The sequence below is a fragment of the Talpa occidentalis genome, unplaced genomic scaffold (assembly GCF_014898055.3).
Source record: "Talpa occidentalis isolate TD23 unplaced genomic scaffold, MPIMG_talOcc4v2.1, whole genome shotgun sequence".
Classification (NCBI taxonomy): domain Eukaryota; kingdom Metazoa; phylum Chordata; class Mammalia; order Eulipotyphla; family Talpidae; genus Talpa; species Talpa occidentalis.
Window position 1 is genome coordinate 35710775 of NW_026555331.1, and position 26892 is coordinate 35737666.

General features: G+C 40.0%; 1 protein-coding gene and 1 pseudogene across 5 annotated transcripts in view; one reads left to right on the plus strand and one right to left on the minus strand.

The window, feature by feature from the left end:
* PDP1 (pyruvate dehydrogenase phosphatase catalytic subunit 1) overlaps positions 1-26892 on the minus strand; it is a 79470-nt gene that overhangs the window by 20806 nt on the left and 31772 nt on the right. For 2 of the 5 annotated variants that reach the window (XR_008550609.1, XR_008550607.1), the window contains 2 exons: positions 13074-13260; positions 12672-12845 (listed from right to left, as the gene is read on the minus strand). The exons of 1 other annotated variant lie outside the window; for it this stretch is intronic. Coding sequence is in view for 1 of the 4 variants with exons in the window: in XM_037504168.2 (XP_037360065.2) it covers positions 25064-25091 (28 nt within the window). In the remaining 3 variants the exon portion in view is untranslated. Of the gene's footprint in view, positions 1-3509; positions 3626-12671; positions 12846-13073; positions 13261-22846; positions 25092-26892 lie in introns of those variants that run through there. 2 more of the 5 variants (XR_008550608.1, XM_037504168.2) reach the window with 2 other exon arrangements.
* Positions 16126-16305, plus strand: LOC119252115 (U2 spliceosomal RNA; annotated as a pseudogene).

Consider the following 26892-nt stretch of genomic DNA (forward strand, 5'->3'; position numbering starts at 1 on the left):
GAATGCATGAACGCAAGCTACATTAGTATCAAATCTTTCCATTTTTCCCTTTGTTTTATATTTTTCAAAAATTGTTCTAAATAATGCTTACATAGTAACCAATATAAATAACTGCCCCCCTTCAGCTGAAAGGCTTCCTACAAGAAAATATGAAAATAAGCACTCAGAGACACTCTTGCTTTCCCTTTTTAACGGCCTCATAGATGTACCTAAATCTAGCGTTTGGCTCATACACAGTGCCCACTCACGATCAAATCTTTCCACCCCTTCTGAAAGAGTTCACAATAAGCTGGGATACCTTTTTGTGAAGAAATGGAGAACAGGGAAGCTCCTTTGCATATCCAAGAGACCAACTTTTTTAGCTTTGGCCAAGTGGATTTAAAGATCTGTGAAAAGATTTAAGGTGAATCTTTATCAGTTTTCTCTGGAAGCCCATTGCCAGTTATCACTGGGGTTCAAACAAGTGTACTGGTGAAAAATCACATAAAGATGAGGGTCAGCAATTCGACCCCCAGGTGTACACCCAATAGAACTGGACACAGGACTGAAACACATACTTGTACATGGTGACCACAGCGGCACTATTCATACCATTCAAATGGTGGAAACAACCCAAAAGTCCATCAGCTGATGAACAGATAAACAAAATGTGGTGATATCTAAATGTAAATATACACAATGTGTTGTGATGGGAACTTTGTTGCCGCTTTGAGGTGGGAACAAGATGAGGGACACAACAGTTGTGGGGCAGATTTGCGAGGCAAGACTCTGTTACTTGAGCAGAAGTCCTTGTGCCATTTACTGAAAGCATGTAGGCTAGTAAAAGCTGATCATGCGACAATGGTCTAAGGAATAAAGTCCAGAGGATGAGACTGGAATGCAGGACAAAGTTCTATGAGGAACAGAGAAGGGGACATCATGACCATGTGTCAAGAGACATTGGCATCAGAAAAGTATTTGATGTTACCATGGCAGAGTTATCCCGAGACCACCGTGGCGATAGTCAAATAATCAGATCAACAGTGGCCTAGGCGTCCCCAGGCTTTCCTCAAGGAATGCTCTGCTGTGACTTGTAGATAGCAAATAGGTCACAGTTGCCCATGAATGGCAGCTAGTAGCCAGCTCATAGGAACCCACATGTTCCCCCTTTCTATTATATTGTCAAGAGGGAGATAGGGGGAAAGATGAAGAGTGGTCTAGCAGATCAGCATGGCTTGCTGGCGGCCACGTGATTGGATTTAGAGGCAGCACCAATGTCCTGTGTCACGGTGGAGGAGAGATGGAGTCCATAGAACTTGTTGAGTTCAGAGTCCAGAGGATTTATTGACGTTAACCAGGCCAGGATATAGCAGTCTCAAGGGCATCAAGTCTTCATAAAAATTTCTGATCAATAGTGGTTTGAGTTATTAATTTTGATGTTCCAGGGGACTGCACAGTCGATGGAAAGGGAGTCTCTCTCTCTCTCTCTCTCTCTCTTTTTTTTGATTTGTATAGTTGGCACCCCAGGTGGTAACTGAATCACTAATAGCTGACAATGGAATATTATTCATCCTTAAAAAGGAGTACATGCTGATATGAGCTACAACATGGATGAACCTCAGAAACATTGTATTCAGTAAAAGAGGTAGACACAAAAGGTCATATGTTGTATTGCTCCATTTATATGACATGTCCAAAATGGATAATTTTTTAGAAACAGGAATCAGATCATCCTGGGGTTAAGAAGAGGCAGGTAAATGGGAAATGATTACTTAATGGGTAAAGATTTCCTTTCAGGGTGAGGAAAATGTTTTGTAATTAGATGGAGATGATGTACATGTACCAAATGCCATTGAATTTCATATTTTAAAATTATTAATTTTATGTCATGTGGATTTTACCACAAAAAAAAAGAAAAGAAAAGAAAAAGAATGCCCAGAATGAGATACATATTTCACCAGAGAGGAAAACATGTTGTTACTGTCTGTCCTGTGTCTCTAGCCCCGGGATCTCTCTGCCTCCCCTCACCCAAGATTTCACTGAGTTGTTATGCACAGGTAGCAATGCCTGGAAAGTTGAGAAATCTCCATGCTACCTGCCCATCCAATCCATCAGTTAGTCCATCAATTAGTTTCCAGTCAGCTGCCGCCCCAAAAGTTGCATTTGCCCTTCACATGTGATGAGAACTTTTGTGCTGGGCTCTCTTCACAGGGAGGGCTTGCCATCACCCATCAGATGGTAGCCAGTGTGGCCCCGGGAAGCTGCCGCTCCATGATGGCCACTTGCTCATCCAGTTTGCCTCAGCAACTTCCAAAGATTCAGGGAGTTAGAAGACTTGGGAAGATTTCATGTGCCCTTCATGTTGCAGAAGTTTCTAACCTATATACAGGGTTTTCTAGAACACGACAGTGTGTCTAGATTCGAGGTAATGGAAATTAGATTGTCATTTTAGCCTGGGCTGCCCAGAAAGCCATACCAGAGACAAATGCATGTACCAGATAGTTTGTGTGGAAAATGATCTCAGGGAGGAATTAAGAATGCCGAGGTGGACCTAGGAAACAGGAAAGAGGAACCAACATCAGGAAGTGTTATCAAATTGGCCGTTGTTATAATAGGGTGACCGCTACTTGATCTTGCCCGAACTTTCTAATTTTTCGCATTGGTTCTTGTTATGCCTTCGAGTGAGTCAGTGAGTGGATGTAGGCACTTACCACACAATTGCCTTCCCATGAGCCTGGAAAGTTGGCCAAATGAAAAAAATGAAGGAAGAGCACTGTAAGTTGAAGGTCTAGGACAATAAAAAGACAAATCATTAAGGCTTAAATGGAAACATGGCTAAAGCTTAAGGTGTGAAGATGTGGATAGCTAAGAGATAAGGAGGAGGCAGGCCACAGAGATCTTTAGCTGTCATGTGAAGGGCAGTATTTTTCAGTCAATGCACACAGTGAATAATTTTGGGAAATGTCAGACGTCTTCTTGTTTCCCATGGTCAAAGTCAGCGCTTGAAAGCTACATTCTGCAATAGAGCATTTGCTATGTATCAATTCTATTACTAAATGTTTGCCATGCCTGAACTCTTACTTGAAGCTTCCCAGCTACTCCCAGATGAGGAAAATGAAGCTTAAAAACATTAAGTCATTTGCCTATAGCCACACAAATAGTAAATGGCAAGTCCAAAATTTGAGCCATCATCTCAATAGCTGTTCATTATTGCCTCCTATTGCCTAACGAAGCCGCAGAGGAAAGGCTCTCCCTGTTGCCCTGCCCCAGCAACCCGATTAAGACATTTCCTCTCATCACTTCTGCCCCTCAGGCACCTACCGGCTGCCTGCTGGGACCTACCTTCTTACTGGGTTACTTCAGGGGATGATGAATTTTGCAGGGTCCCAGCTAACCTGCTCCTTGCTGCCACACGGTGACGCTATCCTAGCCTAGCTTCAGCCTAATCAAATGCTTCATTTGCCCATTTCACAAATGAGATCATTTGAGTTGGGAAAAGACAAGAACACAAAACAATAAATTACAGCATGAAGACTCAAAGTTTAATCTCCTGTCTCTCCAGACACCAACATTTCAGGGCTATATTGCCTTTCTCAATGATCAGTCCCTTGTCCAGGGAGTATTCTATCAGAGGGTGCAGGATCATCTGTAAGAAACTTTCAAGATATGGGTTAATAATTCTGCCTAATGATAGAGCATATAAGATCAAATTGTAAAAAGAGAGAGAGGGCAATGTTGAAAGGCTCATTTTATTAACAACATAACTCACAGCTGTCAACTTTTCATTGTCTTCTTACCAAGAATATAGATAAACTGAACCAAAGGTCAGGAAAAAGACAAAACTAGCAAGCTGACCATATATCTGAGGCATACAGCAAGAGAGGTGGAGGGATGGGGGTCAAACAGGGGAGGAAAATGCACAAGGGTCTATGGTGATGGTTCTTGGGTGCTATGGAGGTTGGACCTGAGGGGAGAAATCAAATACTGTCCAAAAATTAACAATATAAGAAAACAAATAAATTTAATACATAAAAAATTAAAAATAATAAGCTTTGAACTATTTAATAATAAAAAAGGAAGAACAGTAGAAAGTTGAGCGGCCAAGACATGGATTCAGCACTAAATAATCCAAAACAAAGATAAATGAAAGGAAGCCATAAACTGCTGATTCAGTCTTACAGACAAGAATCATGCTGCCAAGTCAGCATCTATTTCCTCTATCTGATAAGATGAAAGCCCATCTTGGAAAAGAGATAGAGCCAGGTGAGGCAAAGCAAGGCCACAAAAGCCTGGTTTGCTGGGAGTGAAGGAGACAGAAGCTGACTTTTACTTCTGTGCCCAATTTGCTAAATTTACCAGGCAGGCAAAAATCAAAAAGCAAATCTTTATTCCACATCTTGCCATTTGTTTCTGTGAATATGTCTGCATACCCCCAACCCCTGGATGGCAGAGTTCCAGCCCATCCTTCTGCTGTTTTGACAGCTTTTCTGCTGTGCCCCATGTGCTGGCAAGCTGGAGAGCTGTGTGCAGTGGCTTGGTCTTAGGATGTTAAACATTTCCAACATGGTGAGATATTTACAAGCTGGAAGTGCAGCAGAGCTTCCAGGAATGGTGTGTTTAGCACAGAGGCTCTGATTAGGAGACACTGTGGATTTCGGCTGCTCCTTCCTGTCTTTGGTTGGGAACACATGAGTTTTTATGACTTTACCCAAGAGTCAGGAGCATGAGCCTGATAAGCAACCAAGATGGGATCTTCATCCAGATTGGTAAGTTCTCTATAATTCTCTCTACTACGGTATCAGAAAGCATTTTTGTAGAAGGCTTTCATAGATGTTAGCAATGACATGATAGAATAGTTACATCCCTAGCATTTCCTATATCATACATATTGCATAATAGCAAAAATAAAGATGAGAGGAGAATACAGTTGATGAACCAAGTTGCTTTTAACAACTATTCATTTACTTGCCAATCATTTCTTGATCACCTATTATATGCCAAGAACACTTACTTGCTAAAAATACAGCAATGATAAGTTCACAACTCTTCTTCAAGAAGGCTCATATTTAATGGGAGAAATAAATATATATGCAAATAATTGTGATCTAGTGGTGATTATGCTGAAGGTACTATGGTAGCATACAGGTAGGATGGATTTGCTGTGAGGCTAAGGGCAGACATCACAAATGAGGTTGCAATGAAGCTGCATCTGGTCTAGAGGAGTTCGTCAGACAGAAGGTTAAGGTGGAGTTCCAGGCACAGGAATTCCACATACTAAGGCAACGACTGAGGAGAGAATCAGTAAGTTTGGAAAATGACAAATCATTTATTATATTCTAGTACCTAAATTTTGAGTAATCAGTGAGAAAAGCCAAAAATCTTCATCAAATCACATAGACACATACTGATGCTAAAAGTTTCAGTCCAAAGTAATTTAGATGGAGCAGCCTGGATCCCAGGATCATGGAAAGAAAGCCATAAAATATAAAGGGTGACATATGATTATTCCAGTGACACTGGACTATGGGTTTTCCTTAAATTCTGATGTGAAATAAATGAATGTTATGTTAAAGTAGAACTTATAACAACATAATCAAGCCATTATGCTGCAAATATTAATTCTGAAATTCAGGATCAGCTATTCTCAGCAGATGCTCTCGCCACGTTTATAATGACATAAAGTGAAATACCTTTCTAGTATTGATAAGGAGAGGTGCATGGACTGGATAAGGAGAGGTGCACTGATATTTGCTAAGTGGATGGACAGGTGCTGTAGCATGGGTCTGCAAAAAGCCTGGCACAGAGTGAGCACTCCGTGAATGGTAGCTCAAAGGTATCATATAAAAACAGGTGAAAATTCACAGGGCAGTCTAAGAAAACCCTGAACCTGCTGTCTAGGATTTTGGGTAGGCAAAATCCAACTAAGGAAAATTGAAAATTGAGGTCTGTGAATGTGCACATCACAATCCAAATCTAGACTTCCATGTGATACCAGAATTCCTGAGAAATTAAAATAAGAAGTATAGAAACATTGAACCCTAGGGCTTCAGCAGATGCGAAGGTCAAACTGATAAGCAGAGACTATTCACAGTCCAATTTCATAGAACCTCTTGGGGTCAGGGGGATCCCTAGTTGAGGGATAAGATCAGAATCAAAGATTGCAAATAACAAGAAAGGACAAACTACCATAGAGAAGAGTTAAGAAATAACAGAATGGTCTAAAAGTGATTTGAGGACATGTTATTGCGGACAATGCAAACAATTACTTCTATAACTTCTACCCACACACTAGACTTCATTGAAAACTATTAATAACAATAAAAGATAACTCCATCTACAAATTCTTGGCATCTTTTGTGCTTCAATCTTGTTTTGTGGACTGACTCAAATATCAAAATCACAAAGTACAAAATCACAAAATATACATCTGATAAATCTACCCAATCTTCGAAAAGCCAGAGAGTTGGATAATGGCAAGCAGTCAAGATAAAACAGGCATGGAGAGAACTTACTTGTGCTGATCCACCCTAAGGCATAGGAATACCATTATAAGTCCTGAGGCCAAGACATTGACATGGTAATCAAGTCCAAGTGACTGTAAGTGGTGTGAACTCTCATGGAAGTTCCTAGTCTTCACCTTTAAGAATATTGAATAGATTTGTTGGCAAGACAGTCCTAACTTTTACGAAATCTGCGGTCTTCATTCTGAAAAAGTTTTGCACAAACAGGGCAAGCAACAAATATTTGTTGACTAAAATTGAAGAATGGAACAAATGAAATTGGACTCAAAGCCAAGGGTTTTCTACCATCTTCAAACTTAAATGATAATAAGATTTAATGATGAGAATTGTACTTTGTACAATTTAATCTTAGTAAATTTAAATGTTAGTACAATTGTAATCTTAGTACTGGTCCTGGGAGAGACAGCTTATTATTTGAGGGGTTAGACTTTGAAAGGAAGATAGGGACTGGGGCCCTGGGAGACATAACAGGCAGGAAAAGCCAGTAATGGGGAAGAAAATCAAAACATTGTGTTGAAAAAAATGACCAGTTTGCCTATATTAGAACATCAGATCCAAACAACCAATCAAGAAACTGTAGGCCCACCACTGCTTTCCTTTAGATTATCAGTAATTTATGCTACTCTTTAAGTCTCTCTACTTCTCATAGTTCAAGATATAATAAAGTCAATCATTATGAGAATTCCAGTAAGTAGATTAATTTAGAGAAAAATATTCTCCAAAATAGCCATTCTGAAAAGAGCATCAACTCAAGTTTCTTACTTGAGTTGAAAGCCACATTCAATTACTTGTTCTGTCTCTCCCTATCCTGTTTATTTTCTCCTAGCTGAAAAATAGTGGAAGGTAAGAACAAAAAAAAAATCCCCTTTCCTTTGCCCACCTCCCCAAGGTGGGCAAAGAATAACAAGAATCTCAAATCATAGGATTGCAAGACCCACATATTAAATCTGGGACCTTCTCCACCTTCCCAAGAGAGACATGGGATCCCAAAGAAAGCCTGTGTCCCCTAGGGAATCATCCAGGACCAACTGAAATTATGCACAGAGATAGCTGGTGTACAATAGTTTGTACCACACCTTGGAACAAACATCCTTGCAGCCAGGGTGACAGAAAAAAAAAAAAAAAAAAAAAAAAACGCCAGATGTGGAGGGGGTGCAGAAGAGTGGGCAAAAGAGGATTAGGTTTGAAAACCTGACCTTCCTCCTGACTTGAAATGTTGAGAAGGCCCTAATTCTGCAGAGATTTATTTGCACCAACAAGCTCTATTTCAAAATGTAATTACCCATGAGATGATTAAGCCCATAGTACTAAAGATTGCATTAAACTCAATTAAGTCTTCTGCAATCAAAATTTTCATACTCTAGTTAAAGAGGGATGAAAAAGAAAATGATCAAGGGCAGTGTTCCCCTAATCTGCTGCATAAGAATCATCAGGAGAGTTTGCTGAAGACACAGATTCCCTCTCCCTTCTCCCTACCGCATCCCCTTTCTGAATCAGGAAAGACTGCTGCCAGTCCAGGGATGAGATCTGAGAAACTACAGGCCTTAGAGACTGGTTTGTTGTCCTGACCGAGTATCAGCTTAATCCTCAGCTTGACAGACACTGAACTTGGTGTTGCACCAGGGTTGATAGGGGCTGATCTGATTATAAAGTTCATAGGAAATTTATGTGTAAATCAGAATGCCAAGTCACTAATGATGAGGCTGGAGCCCTTCTGAGAGCTCAAAATGCTCACGTCTGCCACGGGAAATACCTGGACAGCCACACTTTTAATCTAACAGATACCTGCTATTCACCTATGAAATCAGGTCAAAGGGATGCTCCCAGTGGCATTTTCATTCAGTCTGCTGGGAAGTGCAGCAAATAATCCTTGTACAGCATGCCCCACACTGGATCTCTTTAACCTTGACCAGAGCTCAAGAAACACTGTCAAATTCTTGCCCTCAAGACATTTTTCTGGAGCCATGAAGACTATCATTCGTTTGTGTTTAATGTTTATTCTCCCTTTGAATAGGACTTTTCTTAGTTGAAATAACATTCCATCTGTGCATATCTAGCTAGCTATGTTATACTTCATCTGTCCACATCACCAAGAGCTTGGTGATTCCTTAGAAGGGTAAATTTATTCTGTATCTCATTGCCCTCATATGATGATGCTCAACCTCCTGGAACTTACATTCCAGTGGGAAGGAGACATGTAATAAATATATCTTAAGAATTTTTTTTAAAGCACAAAACTTTAAAAATAAGAAAGTGTGAGTACTCTGAAGAAATAAAATTAGAGCAAGGGGGGAAAATTAGAGCAAGGGGTAGAGAGTGACAGGCTGGGAGCTGGTCAGGGAAGGTTTCTCTGCAGATATGGCATGTGGGGTGACAGCTGGAAACTTGTAATTGTACTCTGGAAGGATATTTATTTCCAAGGTCTCACAGAGCCTTACATCCCCATCATAAATACTGAGAGTGTTTAACTAAAGGAGTCAGTATATGTTTTTGTAAGATTTGTTATGAAGAGCTAAATAGGGAAAATACTCATCCAGATAGTTTTAAAACTCTTCCACTACTAAACACAAGGGATGCTGGATAAGATAGAACTATTTATAAGTATGCTATTTTTAAGTGAAATATATTTTTTATGAAGAGATGAGCTCAAAAATAAGAGAAATCCCCAGTCACCGAAAATAATGAGGGAAATGAAAACCAGCGAGGTCAACTTGAGACTTAAAGCTTCAGCTGCTATAGGGAAGGAGTTTGAATACTAATCCTGTATAGGAACAGGAGATAAAGTCTTAAGCCCTGGGAAGTTGGAACTGGAACCGTGGCTGAAAGCCAAGAAGAGGCAGTACAGCATTAAAAACAAAATGCATTAGCTTGGGGTAGGGGTTCAAAAAAAAAAAGAGAGATCCCTGAGGATTTATAACCATTTAACTATATGGTGTTCAAATTCATGCCATGGGCAAGATCTAGGAAGCTTTAAATTGAGATAATAGCATAAAAAAGTAGAAATATAACTGCAGAATTGCAGTTACTGGAGGGCAGGGGAGTAGCAGAACAGAGGGGGAAGGGGACCCGACAGTCTATGGTAAAGGACTTGCTTTGGTGATGGGTGTGGGTCATAACAAAAATCTCAGGAGGTCTGAACCTATTTCCCTAAATCATATACAGTATTGTAAACAGATGTTACCTGAAATAAAATAAGTAAATAAATACAATTTTAAAGTAATGTTTAGTCAATGATGTTCCTAGCGTGTCTTTCCAAAGCAAGTGCAACCCTCTCTTGAACGACATTCCCCTTAATGTTCCTGCAATCCCCATAGGGATTTCTAAATATTAAATTCCAGTGAAGGCAAGTTTACAATTTAAAATTGTAAAAGACATGAGGAAACGACTATAAAATTTAATGGAATGGTTTAACAACAGAAAGTCACAGAATAAATACAGAATGTGTTCAGCAAACTGAATAGAAGGCAGAATTTGAACTTCACATACTGTAATTTATAACTACTAAAAAAATTTTAAAGAATCAAATATAAAAGAAGGTCTTAAGGCAAAAGTATAAGTATCTGAAAAAAAGGTCAGGCAGACTTTGAAAATAGAACCAAATGGAGGGGCCTCCCTGGTGGTGCAAGGGGTTAAGCACTGTACTATGAAGCAATCCACAGCCTCTGCAGCACGCGTTCGATCCCCAGCCAGCCAGAGAGCACCCCACATGGTGAAGCAGACCTCTCCTGTCTCTCCCGCTGCTCCCCTCAGCAGTGTATTTCAGTCAGTCTGCCTGTTCTGTTCCCCACTCTGAATTTGGTGAATCCTCTCACCCCCCGCATCTCTGGCCTGTACCCCACTTCTTGTATGCATAATAAATAAATCTTTTTTAAAAAAATAGAACCAAATGGAAAACTAGAAATAAAAAATATGGCAATAACATTTAAAAATCATTAGAGAAGAAAATATTTGCATATCAAATATTTAACAGGGAACTTATATCCAGCATATATAAAGAACTCTCTAAATTATTGATATACAAATTTAATCAGATGAATATTAAAGGCATTATATTAAAGGCATTGAAAAAAGTCCAATCTCAAAGAGCTGCAAGCTGTGCAGTTAATTCCATTTCTATAAAATGACAAAATTATAGGGATGGACACAGATTTGTGGTTGTCCACAGTTAGGAGAAGGTGAAAAGAATGTGTGACTACAAAAAGGTAGCATGATGGAGTTCCTTTGTGGAAACAGAACAATCCTGTATGTTAATAGTGGTGGTGATACACTTGTGATAAAATGTCATAAAATTATACATAAAGACATAAAAATGTGAGCACATGCACTGTTACATAGTCGATAGTATTATGCTGATTCATTTCTCAATTTCATAATATACTCAGTCTGTAAGCATGGGGGAGGGGAGACCAAGTGATGGTATATATGAGCTCTCTACCATTTTTGCAACTTACTATGATATTTTTAAAATGAAAGTTATTTCATATTTTTAAAACTGTGGGGTGTGTGTGTCCGTGTGTGTGTTTACAAACTCAATGGAATGGTTAACAACAGAGAGTCACAGAAAAAATACAGAATTAGCAAACTGGAAGATTGATCTGAGGAAATCACACAAAGCCAGCTAGCCTAGGAAGATGGAGATGAAAAATTTTTAGACATTAAGAATCATGGCAGGCCAAATAAGCTATCTCATATAAATCTAAAGGGAATTGCACAAAATTGCTGAAAGCCTTTCCAAAATTACCCTTAAATAGAAACAATGAGGAAATGGAAAAAGATAGCCATACTCAGGCTAGGAAATGACTGGAAATTCTGACAATCTGAAATAAATATACATGTTTTACCTTCACTATACATCATACCAGTAAACCCAGCTGGCTGACATCACACCTGCTTTTGAAAAGTAAAGAGTGTGACAACAAATGTTCCCAGATGTCATGAAGGATTTTCATTCCTTAAATTTCCTACTCAGATGGTATGTGTGATCTGTGATATGAAGTTGGTTTTTTCAGTTGTTCCAAATATTAAATTATTCTACCAGGTTATATCTTTCATTTCCACAAACCTCAAGGCTCTGTTCATTTCAATACTCCTTGCAGCTGTTACTTAGATTTTTGCTACATAATTACTGTTTATTCAAAATCTCTCACTTGTTAGGGGATTTATCCACAGAGCTCTCACATTCAGTTTTCAAAATGTAATGATTCTTAAGTTCTTTGTGCTAAATATTGGAGGCAGCGTTTAGTCCCAACCAAAATATTTGCACAATGCTAATTATATTTCTGTGGACCATCAAAATAATGTCTGGATAAGAATAAATGCAAAAGTGCATCTAATTTCACAACTGCAATCTCAAATATTTCAGAACAAAGCACTTTAAAATTGGAAGAAGCACAAATACAGATACCATCTTGCTTATGGACAGTAATGGTAAAAACAGCTGAGAAATACGGAGCAATCTCCATGGGCCAGACCTGCTTTGAGAGCCTTTCACATGTAATCTGCAAACAACCATATAAGGTGGGTAGTATCATCAACCCATTTTATAGATGAGAAAACTGAGGCACAGAGTCACTTGCTCAAGGTCTTTTAGCTAGTAAGTAAAAAGTAACCTGAATTTAAACCTGGGCATTCTGACTCTAGAACCCACACTTGAACCACTACACCATACTCTTGTGAAAGCTATTTCATATTAGTATGTATTTTCAAGAAGTTCAACATACTGGATACAAAATAAAGAAGAAAGGAAGGAGCCTCCTTCCCTTGCACTGATCCTGTTTCACCCTTGCAACACATCAACTCCTCACCACACCAAACAAAATGAGAGAAGCCTCCATAGGGTAAACTTCCAGTTCTATGACAGCTGCCTTTTCTGTTAAAGGTTATTTATAAGATCTGGTCTCTGTCTTTTAAAAATGTATAATACAAACCCAGAACAATATAAAGAGGCATATCACACGACCATACAGGCATGGGGGAGGGGCAAAAAGGAGGGTATGAAAAACAAATGAGACAAACTTTATACCAAGTCTGACAGTAAAGCAATGAGATCTGAAGTGTGTAGCTAATGAGCAGCTTCTGAAAGCAATTCCAGATTCTAACAGGGTTCCTGCCAGTTCGTTGTAATAGCTGTGAAATGGCAGCCCACACTTAGAATATTCGTGCAAAAGAATCTCATTATTTTACACATTGTGCCTTGTTTATCAAATGGCTTTCACCTCTCTTTTCACCTCTTCACCTTCTCTTAGTATCTCCCCTTCTTCCTTTCTGCCTGCTTTCGTTTGTTCTGTCATTTACAGCTCCTAGGCGTGCTTGTCTTAGAAGACCTTGTTGCAGGCACTCTGAGGGCTACCAAAAGAAAGCAAAAGGCGTTCTCTTTTCAACAGGCTTACTTGCCACAGGACCATGTTTTAAAAAAGCAAATCTGATCCCGCCCATAACATTAAAAAGCATCCAAAAGCTTTCTATCACTCAGCCAATAAAGAATAAAATCTACCACAGGGCCTCCCTAAAGCCCGTAGTGGACAGCCCTGCCTCCTCTCCCACAGCATCCCCCACACTACCCCCTCCACTCACATCTCTCCAACTTGTCACCTCCTTGAATGTGCCCAAGAGAGCTGTCAGTTTTATGATCTGATAGCATCTTCTTTTGTCTTTCAGAGTCCTCAGTATGATTCACAGATGTGTGTTCCTGTGATGACTGGCTGGTGTCTCTCTCCCCCGCTGGACCATAAATTGCAGGGACTTGGGGAAGAGGCTAGAGCTTCCCAAAGAGATAAGACAGAAATGTCAGCTAAAGTGGGATTGTGAAGAATCGCTGAGGTGCCAGGTGAGGAAATTGGACATTACTTTGCATGCTTTGGGGAGCTATTACTTATTTTTGTGCAAGGAAGCAAGGTGATCATGGGTGTGCTTTAGGAATAGGCTGAGTCTCACAGCAATAAGGGAGAAGGGATGGAGGAAAACAGAGCACAGTCCATTTAGAGGCATGAGAGGTAGCACAGGATAATGAGAAGCGAGGGAGAGGAAGATTCAGAAGATCTGGCCAAAGCAACACTGGATACTTGTTTGGATGTGAGAACTGAGGGACAGGGAAAATCCAAAAGATCCCAAGTTGTCCAGTAGGAGTGTTTAAGTGATTATATGAAGAGAAACAGAAAAGAGGAGGAAGCCCTTTGAGAAAGAGATGACAGAATCAGAATCTAACACTGTCCAACTGGAACCATCTGAGTGCTGGACACAAGGGCTGGAACACAGGAAAGTATGTCTTGGCCCTGAAGATGTGGGTGCACTGAGATGGTCCTGTATTTACAGGGAAGGAGAGGAAGAGAGAAATGAGCTGGGAAGTAGGAAAAGCACCCCCAGGGAGAAAGAACATAGAATTAAGGAAGCTGAGGGAGGGAGGGGTTCAAAGAGACCATGATCAGTAGGAAAATTTCTCTGCCAAGAGATGTGGAAGAGGATGAAAGGAGCTGATTGAGATCGCCAGTTCTGGGAGGTCTGAGAGAGTAGTTTCTGAAAGTGGAGTTTGTGAATAAAAGGCAAATTGCAGGAATTTTGTTAGGGCTACAGAGGTCATCAGGGATTCTACTGCCCCCTGCTGCTGGACTCGATGTAATTAAAAAGAACGAACAACAGTATTTACTTGACACCTGAACCAGGTGTTTAATGCTGTTTTGTTTTTCACCAGAGTTCTCTAAAGAAAATATCTTGATTCCTTTCGGCACATTAGCATCATTTATTGCATACAGTTAAACATGGAGGGCCTCCCTGGTGGCGCAGGGGTTGGGAAGTAACCTATGAAGCAATCCGCAGCAACTGCAGCATGAGTTCGATTCCCGGACGGCTAGGAAGCAGTCCACATGGTGCAGCAGACCTCTCCTGTCTCGCCTGCTGCTCCCCTCAGCAGTGTATTTTGGTCAATCTGCCTGTTCTGTTCCCCACTCTGTCTCTGGTGAGTCCTCTCACCCACCACACCTCTGGCCTGTACCCCAGCTCTTATATGCATAAATAAATAAATCTTTAAAAAAAAAAAAAAAACATGGAGCTCCAGCAAGTTCTGTAACATAACTAAGGACATCCAGAGAATAGTCACTAGACTGTAAGTTCCACAGGGCAGTGTTATTCACCATCATTCATACCTAGGAAGCAATGCTTGGCACATAGGATGATTTGTTGGATGAGTGAATGAATGAATGAATGAATGAAGCTCAGAATCAAAATTAAGTCTAATTCCACAGTTCATAAGCCTTCCCACTGCTATTTATGTACACTTCTTCCAATAGAAAGGATTGTCCTATTGCCAATTTCTTTAAAAGTTTCTTCAGAAATAACAGGGAAAAGCTGATTTTGTGAGAGGTGTTTACTTTGCAAATTACCCCACTGATAAATCAATGAAACAATAAAGTCAATCAAAGCTAAATTGATCTTCAAGGCAATTTTGCTTTCTAGATGATATGTATGCAAAACTAGCAGGCAAGTAAATACATATGAAAATTTAAGAAACAGATTTTAGGAAGGAAGCATTCTTTTCCCATTGCAAAAAAAATTAAACATGGACCATATTGTTTTAAATTTAGGAGATAAATTGCCACTTTTTTTAGTCTATTTTTTTTAAAGATTTATTTATTTATTTATACAAGAACCGGGGTACAGGTCAGATGCGCGGGAGGGTGAGAGGATTCACCAGAAACAGAGTGGGGAACAGAACAGGCAGACTGATGAAATACACTGCTGAGGGGAGCAGCGGGTGAGGCAGGACAGGTCTGCCGCGCCAAGTGGGACCCTCGCGGGCCGGCGGGGATCAAACTGGCGCTGTAGTGGCTGCAGACAGCTTCACAGCGCTGCACTCAACCGCCTGCACCACCAGGGGAGGCCCTGTCACATGTTTTTTGAGACAATTATTTTCCTAAGGTGATATTTCTTCATATTTGTTTCAGAAGATAAATTCATGGGTAATAATATATTTGAATAATATATATTTGAAACAAATTATTGGAATATAAAAGAGACTCAAATTTCATTTTTACAAAATATATTTTTAAAATATTTTTTTTATATTTTTAATGAAAATATTTGGAAAAGGCATTTGCTAAGAAGGAAGGTTTGGCACATGGGATGAATGATGAATGAATGAAAGAATGAAGTTCAACTATCTGTTTCTGTTATTGAGACTGGTATCATGTTGATTTTCAGCTTCTTTCATTTAGTCTAAATTCAGCCTGGAAGTTGGGAGCCTGAATGGCCCATTAAATAGTACTCTAGTTGGAAATAAATTCCAGGTCTTCCTCTGAATTAAATGAAGGCCGGATAATCAACTAGACCTCCTAAATCTCAGTTTTCCCATCTGTAAAATGAGATTAAAAGTGTCTGGTCTACCTAATTTACAGAGTTGTTTTATAGATAAAAGCAGGCGATGTGAAAATTAAATTAATAAGAAATGTCAGAGCACTATACAAATGCACTATCATTGCCTCCTCCTGAAAAGATGCTTCTAATCCTTTCCCATTCAAACAGAAGAAACAGTTTTAAGTAGTGGTATTAGTTGACAGGTTTTCTTTGTGTCGTTGTTTTATGAAACACAAAACAGTGGTTTTTCACTGATTCTCCAGGTAAGGCTACTCTTAAGAAGCCTTCTCAGCCTTTTGGCTAATATCAGTTCTTACCAGTGCAATATCTGATGTGTTCTCTAACAGGAACAATATATTAAATCGATTTTTTGGCACAGAGAGATGGAGTAGGAGCTTATTCTGTTCACTCCATGCACTGACTTGGTATTGAAGTGTTTCTGGAATGGGGTGCACACATGAAAAAAGAACCCAGGAAAAAAATTGTCTTTCCTCACCTCACAAAGTTCTCAGAGTTCCAGGTATATGTTCTCCTGGGAGCTTCTAGATAATCCTGAAGTCTTGAACCTCCATGAAGTTTCCAGGTCATTGCTTCCCCTGTGGATTTGAGTTTTTGATCCTCTAATCCTGAGGTGGAAATTCCCATAGTGTCTTTCCCAAAGTGAAATTCAAGGTAATAAGTCAGGATTAGCTCTGTGAGTATTTTTCAAACCAGGAAGGCCTCTGACACCTGGAGTTTGGTCTGTGGTTCCTTTCCAAGTGCTTAACTGAGACTGCAATGTTCTTTTGGGCTAAGGAGATGGCTGGAAACAGGCCTGGCCACTTGCTTCTTACTGACTGAGCACCGAGGCTGCCATCTCTCCTGTTGCTAGAAGCAAGGTCTCCAGCCTTGGACTAAAGTGGATAATGACCTCTGATCAGCAGTTTCTAAATCAGGAAACTTCTTGAGTGGCTGTGAACAAAAACTTGGATGGTTAGAGGGTGAGTAGGAGAGGACAAACACAGCACAGGCAGCCACTACAAAGTCCTGTGGAAGTCCATGGGGTCAGGCCCCAGGTTCACATCTGAGGAGGACCTCGAGTATGGTAACAGAGAGGCAGTGGCACACTTGCCAACAAAAATAATAGTTACTACACAGTTACTCAATACTTCTAGGCCAGAAACTTTAGATATATTATCTCATTTAACCTTTGCTGCAGACAGGACCGCCAACAAAGTTCTCTGCCATTAACAAAGACTTGGAATCTAAATGAATTTGCAGTGGAGGGAGGCTGGAGAGAAAGCCATTGAGAGCAGCTCTGCCTTTCACTCTCCCAGCCCAAGTTTTTATTAAAGATATAAACAAAGGAATAAGAAAATAACGTGCAGTTGTGTTTTTGCTTATACAGATTAATAAGTTACTGCTGAAAACAAGTTTTCCTGGTTAGTAGGGAACATGTGCACAAGCCAGCACGTCCTCAGAGAACAGGAGTCAATTCTGGGAAGAAGTTCTAACGTCTTGGAACTTCTAACATCCTGGAACCCGTATGCAGAGTAAACAGGTGTACTCCAAAAACTCCAGCTCCCTTCAGGGCAGAAGGCTCCCAACAAACCTTCATAACAGTTCATCCTAGTAGGTAGATATTATGCTACCTCTTTTACAGATGGGTAAATTGAGGCATAGAGTCTCACCCAAAATATTTATATTATTTTTCAGACATGAGAATATAGCAAGTAATATGGTACATCGTTGCCACAGAACTTATGACCAAGAAGAGGTCAAATAACTTGTTTAGTACATTGTTACTGACAGAAATTAGAGGCTAGAATTTAAATGTAGCTCTGTTCAGCTCACATCCTCCTATCTGGCTTTCAATCAAGTGGCCTTTATTCATTTATTTCTTCTTTTATTCAGACAATAGTAATGACAACCTACTAAGTGCTAGACATTATGCCAAGGATAGAAAAGATAAAATGATGAATTAAATCTGGAGGAGTCGGTTCCTGCTCTCACGGAACCTGAACCCTGTTGTGCTGGCCCAAGGACCTTCCAGCCAGGGAAACCGGCTGCCCCGCCTCTCCCCAGAAGCTGCGGCCCAGCCACCCATTCAGGCTGGTCCTCCCAGCCTCACCACCATGAGGACATTTCTAGCTGATTTTTCTTTCCGTTTCTGAACAGAAACACTTTCCTTATTTGAAATAATGCCAATTCTGGAGAGAGATTGGTATAATTAAGTGGATTGTAGGCAAATGAAAAAAAAGTAAAGGATTTCTTGTGGAAGCACAGCAGGTACCCCTTGAGGTCCCAACTCTGGTTCTCAGGACCCGGATCCTCAGGCTTTGTTCTGGGTCTGCGTCAGAGCCTTCAGACGATCCACACCACATCACTGTGCCGTCAGCAGCCCACACGTTACTCCAGTTGGAAACGTATTTCTCTGATCACGATTAACAGGACTGTGTGTGGTGTGCGTGCGTATATATCTGATTAGCCTGTAACTGACGGCACTGGTTCCCTCACAGGCAGGAAGCAGATTTCTGCCAACGTCCTGCTCCCTGCTGAGAGCAAAAGGGTTAGCAGCCCCTCAGCTCCATCTGTTGACTACTTCAGGCAACTGTCATCTCCTCCCAAGAGTCCTCGTGTCCCAGGCACTCTGATTTTTTGTTCCACTTTCCTTTAGCTTTTTGGCCTCTGGATTAATTTTAGGACTAAATTGTATATGACTAACCACACTGCAGACAGACTAATTTCATAATTGCCTTTAGGATGGAGAAAGTAACCTGTTGCTGGCATTAGTTCCTGTTCACATTAAAGAAGTGGACTGATGTTTGTGTGGGTCAAACTCCTGATGGGGAAATTGCAGTCGTTACCCTGCCTGTTATTTTTGTCAACTCTTTCACCTGCTTCTCCTAGGGACTTGTCCTATTTTCAGGTTTCACCCACCTTTCTAGTATCCCTACAAAGTCCCTTCAACCCCCTCCCAGCCCCAGGGATGGCAGACCTTTTTTCCTGGGTTTGTCTCACCACAGCATTGAAATGTTTTCTTCACTGTTTACTCAGCTCTTTTTGTTAACTCTCCCAGTTTTTGTTCTGTATGTCACATCTCAAGCCAATCGGTTATTTTGAAGCATGGGTGAATCATTATCTACCTACTTCAGCCACTGCTATTCCACAAAAACAGGTACAAATTATGAAGACTGAAATTTTTCCTAAACTGCTTTAAGAACAAATTTAGTATTGTTAGACTGAGTTATCAGATTTAGGCTTGATAACATAAAGGAAAATTCTTAAGTCTATTTCCTGGCACATAAAGAAATTTAATAAATGTGTATTTCCTTCCTTCTTTAGAAGTCATTCAGCCTGTACTGTTTCAGCCTCTAAATTATGTGAGAGCTGCACCCAAGGTCAGAGAAATCAGAGCTCAAGAAACTTCCACCTTTCCAAAGAACAATTCTGATAAGTCAATATAGCAGAATTTGTGAGATAATTGAATCCTGGAGCTAAAATGGCCCTTAGAGATCATCTCTATTGACTCTTAAACAATTTGACTGACTTTAAATAGATTAGGAAATTTTAAAAAAAGCAGACAACAGGTCTGATTACTGGAAGATCTCAGCTTGACTTTTTCTTGAATATGAGCTCCAGTAAGCTGATGATATTGGCTTATTATGCTTCTTCTCCCAGGAAATAATCCTCTTCTCTTGGGTTCAGGTGCTTTGATATATTTGTTGCTTTAAAATCATAACCACTGACTTTTAGGGTGGTCCTTAAAGAGATCCTGCAGGTGCCTGTGAGAGCCGGTCACTGTACACTGGGATGACTTCCTTCTGAAATGACAGCACATCAAAACAGGTCGGCTGAAAGGAAGTGGCTGGGTCTGGGAACAGAGCACAGGCTTTGAAGTCAGACCTTCTTGGATTTGAGTCCAGAGTCTGGCACTTTCTGGTTGTGGGACACAGTGTCAGGAAGTCAGTAATTAAGTGCACTTGTAAGTAATTATTCAATGTGCATCTGCATTCTCTCCTGCCCTCCTACACCAGCTGTGTGGGTAAAATCTACTAGTAGGGTAAAATCTATTAGCCAGAAAAATATATCAGTACGAGAATCCTGTCTGTCATGTTCATTGCTAATTATAAATATGGGGTAAATGAATGAATGAATGAATAGGTGAAAATATTATAAAAGCATATAATACAAAGCTGTATTATATAAGTGTAGTTTTTCTTCCTGAAGATCATAAGCTTGACATCTAGGCATGTAGCATTTCCCCTCCTATGGAAAAATCAACATGCATCTCAAGAGGATTGAAATTTAATGATCTCTAAGGACACAGAAAAAAGCTTTTCGTCCTTTGGAGTGCTTGGAAAATTCTGACTTCTTTAGAAGGAAAAGGCAATGGTTTTGTAGTCAACATCTTTTTTAAAGTTCTTGTAAATCTTGTTTTTTGGTGCCTGGAAAGCTATTTCTGCAATATTGGAATATCTTGCCTTATTGATGATGGTCTAAAAGTGGCTGTTTTGCAAACAGATTGGAAAATCCCTCCCCCTACTTCCATTTGTCTTTTGTTGTTGTTGTTCTTTATAACAAAAACCAGAAGGGGATTTCACGAGAACAGCAAAACCAAACATAGCTGTGCAGCATTCATGGGAGTTTGTTTTACAAACTCATATTTCAAATGCTAAATTAACTGCAGGCACAAAAGAGTGAAAAAGAGAAACTTCTTAGAAAGGGGGGTATGGGGAGGGGGAGAGTAAGCCAGGGAAATTGATCAATATGCATTTCTTTTGATGTTCTTTTCCATGAAAACAGAACAGGATGTGAGGCACAGGAAAACTGGGACTTTTTCAGCCAGAACAGGGCTGAAAAATCTGGTTTTAACCTATGAGTCATTTGATGAGCAGATGCCAAATCTGGGGCCTCCCTGAGTGCTGCCCATCTCCCCCGCTTTCATCTGTCTGAGCAGCTGAGCTGGGCCCAGGCAGAGCACAAGCAGAAATCAGATTATCCATCATCCCTGAATTATGTCTCTTGTACTCCTCTATATATTAATCATGCTAAGGTGCCAGGATGTTTGCAAATGTTTCTAAGAGTAAAGGAATATCTACTGGCAATAATTGCTCATTGTGATATATTTTTTTAAAGCACAGTAAGAAAGAACTCTGAGTTGCTTCAAATTCCTGTGTATGTGGGGGGGATACACACATATCTATATGTATATATATATATGTACACCTACATATGTATACATTTGTGTATGTATATACACACATATACACACATATGTTACAAGTTATATACATGTATACATATGCATATATATAACTTTTTTCTTTAACAGAATGAATAATCTTGAAATAGAAGAATGCAGGTAAGCATGGATTCTTAGCCTCATAAATCAAACACCAGCATCTCAGAGCTGAGAGTAGCATGTTTTTTATTTGGATTTTGAGAACTGAGTTCAGCATTTATTCATTATAAATACCTATAAAAAAAGTCTCCAGACAACCATCTTGAAATAAAGGCTACTCATTCTGAAGAGCAGAATGACTTTCACTTTTTTCTTTTTTGGGGGGGCAACTCAGAAAGTATCTCCAGCTCTATGCCCAACAGCTCCACACACATTCCTCTATAAAACAGTAGTTGTTTATAGGTGTTTTCACCACCAAACAGGGGACATTTTCTTGAGCCTCAACTAATTTAAGAGGCAAATGCCTTCATAAAATTCCATCAGAGAGCACCTTCAATTGGTGTGTCTTTCCAACTAAAGCAAAAATTAAAGTGCACAGGAGCCTTCCTGGACTCTAGCAGCATTTGCCTCTGCATAGGATGCTTCCATTGCTGTGCTGTTGCCTGGCAACCTGCCACAGTCAATCCCACTCCTACCTGCTCAGTGCCTTGCATTGGTCCACACAGATTTTTTTCCCTGCTTATTTTCCCTGCAGTTAGCAACTGACTACCCAAAACTTACAAGGGTAGCTAGAAGTTGCTTAGGATAATTTCATGTCCTGGCCAAGTTGTGGGGTCTCATTTCGGGAGGTGTTGGGGAGTCACTGCCAATTTTTTTTTTAGTCTAACATTTGATATATTTTTTAATTATTTTTTTTTTATTTTTTACATCATTGTTCATTTTAGTCACTATCATTTTGAAGCAGTGACAGCTCAGAGCTTGCTCCTGCTTAGGAATTTATGAAGTAACAGACCCTAACGATGACCATGAAATGGAAAAGAGGGAGAGCCAAGTGGCTGCAGTGGAAGCAGCATAAGACTCAGGGCCCTGGAGATACAAAAGGTGCCAGCAAGGCTTCGGGTTTGGGGGTGGGACATCTACAGAAGCAGAGAGTCAGGAATATGTATGGAGAGAAGTGTAAATGTCATGCTGGACATAATGAATCAGAGTGTCAGGGGAACCGAGGCCAAGATGCCTCTCTGTTTCTCCTTAGTGGCCTGTCACCAAATGTACTATTCCAGGAGCTGGTGTTTTACTAAACACCTTCCTTCAAATCACAAAGTTACTTCAAGGAAGTAGACACATTGGGAGAGTTCTTAGTGATTCCCTTTTAAGTTCTGGTATGTTACTGCCTACCCACAAGGCTATCCCATCACCCCTGCTGAACCAAGCATATCACCTGCCCTCCTGCTAGTCCCATGATTGGGCCAAGCTGGTCAGCAGTCCTTGGCTAAGGGAGAAAATTCCCTAGACAAGTCTTTATGTTATAGGTCCACCTCATGAAGGGAGGTGCCTCTTCCTCACCCCCACTTATATGCAGCTGTCTTGGATTATAGGTCCTCGCATGACAGGAACCAGACTTCTGAGTGGGGAACTACTAGGAACTTGAGGTGGAACTGAGTGGACACGTGGACCTACATGACAGAGGAGATAGGTGGGCCTGCTCTTCTTTTTATGACTCCTGACTTGCACCTAAGGACTGGAAGGAGACACATGGAGGAAAGACACACAGCGACACTACAAGAGGTACTTGGAAGAGACAATAGCAGCTACTATCTTGGTTTGTATATAATTTTGAATTTTGATTCTCTCCTTCTGCCTCAGCTCTCTGAAACCTGCCTAACCCCTTTCTTGTGATTCACCATCAAAAAGTACCTTAGATTAGTGGCAAGTTTTTGGGTCTCAGTGGTTCCACTTCAGGCTGAGCCTGTTTGGCTGGCATTCGCCCATTAGAGTATAGGTAACTTGTGGTGTTTTACTAGAAATATCCTTTATTTTCTTCTCTCTTTATACACACTAAATCTATTAAAGCTCTTTCATACTAAGAGTATGCTTTTGTGCAGTGGATGGCCAGACCCCTTTTAGAAGGTTGTACCCCTTTATAATGTGAGGTTCCTGTGTGCCATCAGTCACATCCTAACATTGAATGGAAATAACAAACCTGTCTGCAAAGATCATAGTCAAGTACATATTCCCTGTTACCGAATGCAGCACATATTTGGAAAAGAATAAAATCAATTTTCAGAGGTAGGCAAAGATTACCTCTTGACAGAGAGCCCTGATGGTGATCTAGTCCCTGAATCCAGCTGGTTCTGAGGCTAGTTTTTCCATGATTAGGTTTCATTTGCTTATAGAGTTTCTTTTTCGGATTAAACAAGTTCAAGTTGGGTTTCTATTATTGCAACTTAAGGACTCTTAAGTGGTATACTGCCACCTGAGCTTTACAGACAAGAAAACTGATGTTCAGAAAATGTGACATGGTGATTTGTGGTAAGAAGCAGATCTTTAGTTTTTTTTTTTCCCAGCAACATAATCTCCTGTGGTGTTTTCACCCTTCTGTTTTTACCCCTCTCTACCCCTTCTCCTAGATGTCTCATATCTATGGTCAGCTTTCAAGGTTTGTCTTTGTCTGTCCCTTTTTGTGGTTTTTCTATATTCCACATATAAATGAAACCATCTAATATTTACCCTTTTCCTCCTGATTTATTTCACTTAGCATCAATGCTTCCAGCTCCATCCATGTTGCTGCAAATGGCATGAGTTTATCTTTTTTTGATTGCTGAGTAGTATTCTGTTATGTATATGTACCACATCTTCTTGATTCAGTCTTCTGTTTTGGGGAATTTAAGTTGCTTCCATATCTTGGCTACTGTAAATAGTGCTGTGATAAACATAGGGTTGCAGGTTTTCTTTTATATTAGTGATTTAAGTTCTTTGGGTAGATTCCTAGGAGTGCAATAGGTAGGTCACATGGAAAATATGTGTGTTGAGGAAACTCCATACAGTTTCCATAGTGGCTGGAGCAGTTTACAGTTCCACCAGCAGTGTAAGAGGGTTCCTTTTTTCTCTATATCCCATAATTGAATAAACCAAGGATGGAGAGATTGAGCAACTTGCAAGGTTACATGCTGGACTTGAATCTAGACACTGACTCCAGAGGCTCTTGCCTTACCAGTATTTCACTCAGTAACAGGGGTGGCGCATTTTGGGTTATGCTTTTACAGAGACCCATTTGCCATCATATCAATAGATTATGGTCCAACCTGTGGTGGTATTTGTTTTATGTTTTGTTGTTTTACTATTTGGCAAAACACATCCAAGGATTATTTTAAACAGAATTATTTAGAAATCCTTCCCTGTGAAGGCTGACCTATGTTCTTACATATGAAACTGTCCACATCTTGGGGACTACAACGGCCTTTCTCATAATGATAATACCAATTACATCCCATAATACACAATCAGTCTGCCCCACATATGTGTGTTCCACTGTGTCATCTGGGAGTAGGGCTTGTCCAAAGGGCACTCAATTGCGTATTCACATCACTAGCCTGTCGTCTGTAGAGGATGGTGTGGTGCATCCTTGTTGGGGGTTTGTGGTTATTAGAAGTTACTGCTTTTGTTGCTTTGAGTTTTTCCTCTGGCATTCTTCTTATGAGTTCAAATGCCATTTACTTGTTGAACTGGAACTTAAGTTATGTTCGTATATATCTGCAAGGAGAGTCTTTAGCCAACAAGCATGAATTTTTATGCATGCATCCGGAGTGAGGAATGGGGCTGGAGGGCTAAGCAGCCTCCTGTGCAGGTGGGTTTTCAAGCAGATCAACCGCCAGAGGGAGCTATATTAGACTGTCTTCGGGATAGGGAGCAATTCATTGTATTGACAATTTCACATGATTCAATGAATAAGATTTTTATCCATGAAGGAACATGGTCTGGGGCGACGTTTCTGTCATGTGAAAGATTTGCCATCTACTCCCTGCATGTTTGCCTAGTTATAGTTTCTCAGCTCCTCTTAATTACACAGACCAGATGCTTTATGACTAGAAATAAAACACAAAAAGAGAAAGAGCATCAAAGACAAATTGTCTTTCACAAAGAATCATAAAATGAAAGAAACTTAATTTGTAAATTTTCTAGTACTGTAATTAAGTAGTCTGGTCACTGGCACACTTCACTTGCCACAGTCCAATTAGTTTTAGTACCAAGTGCATTTAGTACCAAGTACCAAGTAAGCATTTTTTAAAATTAGCATTTTGGTTAATTTCTTTTTTTTGAATGAGCAGTAAAGGAAAACATCAATGCTGATTTCCAAATCTCTTAATGGAAAAGTTCATCAACTGGAGAATGTGCCACGGAAAATCCTTTGGTAGTGCTCACTTAAAAAATATCTTTTTTTAACTATACAAGTAACACATAATACATTCTCTTTGTCGAAAAATGAAATTTTTCAAACCCGTTTTGAAAAATAACGTCAGGCTCCCACTACCATCTATATGACCAAAGATAATCATGATTTCTAGAGCTTTCTTTGTTTATGTAGGTAATGATACTCCCTCTGAAGGACATGTTTCTCTTTTACCCTTCAAGTAGTCAAAGCATATGTCAGGTCTTATAGAATACCATAAAGAGCACTGGACCTGCATTTAGTAGGCCTGCATTTGAATCTCAACTCTATCCCCTGTAATGGGCTTGACTTTGCAGAGCCACAAAAATGTTCTGCACATGGAGCTAGCAAAACCGATCTCAGACATTGATTCATTCATTTATCCTACAGGTATTTACGGAATTCCTTCTAAGTGCTAGGTACCTAGAAAGATGTCTTACAAAAAAGTAAACAATTACAATACAGTATGCTAAGGAGCATGATAGAGAAATATGAGGCGCTCTGGCATCATAGCACCCAGGAGTCAGGGAATATTTCCTGGAGGAGATCATGACTAAACTGGATTCTGAGAACAACAACAACAACAACAAAAAACCAAATTAAATGGGCAAATAGGGGCTCAGGGTGTGAGTCAATGTGTAGAAGGTTTGCAGAAGTTGAAGCAATTTTCCAGAGAAAACATTATGTCTGAAGGTTCGTTGGCTAAAGAAAATTGAAGTATATTTTAGTTGTTTTTTTTTTTAAAGTTCAGATGAAGTATAGTTGAAATAGAGAAATTAAAGGGCGTATAACTAGAGATGAGGTGAGAAGTCAGCACTGGATCCCACCGACTATAAACAGCTCAATTTAAACAGGTGCATGCTATGTTCAGATTTGCCCTGGAAATGATAACTGATAAAAATCTTATCTATTATTAACACACTATTCCTTTAGCCAACAGCGTCAGCACCCTCATCAACAGTGATTGCTATCTAAAAAGCAATTTCCAAGGGGAACAAATAAAGAGAAGGCTGGCTGGGGTAGGTGGTGGGACAACTGACAATGGTGATCTGGAATCAATACTCCTTTACGCCTAACCCTTTGTCCTTTTGTAGTCTGAATGTGGCTCATCTTTTCTCTTCCCTAAAACCAGACACCTGAAAAATGAGTGAAGAAAAATAAACAGGAAAATTCACCCAAAATCCAGAGTCTTGGGATTCTAGATCATCACTGGCCCTATTCTGTTATGTGAATTTCTATTGTTTAGCTGGACCCCTGAAGTCTGGACCCCTGAGTGGAAGCATCAGGCTAGAGAGCCAGACTCCATCAAGCTCGCACGTGATGCCCAAAGCCTTTCTGTTCTCAGGATCTATTTCAGCAAAGGAACAGGAAATGAGAAGTGAGCAAAGGCTCCCCGTTTCTTAAATTTTCATCATTAAAGTAGAAGGGGTATGAGGGCATGAAGAAAATGGTAGACA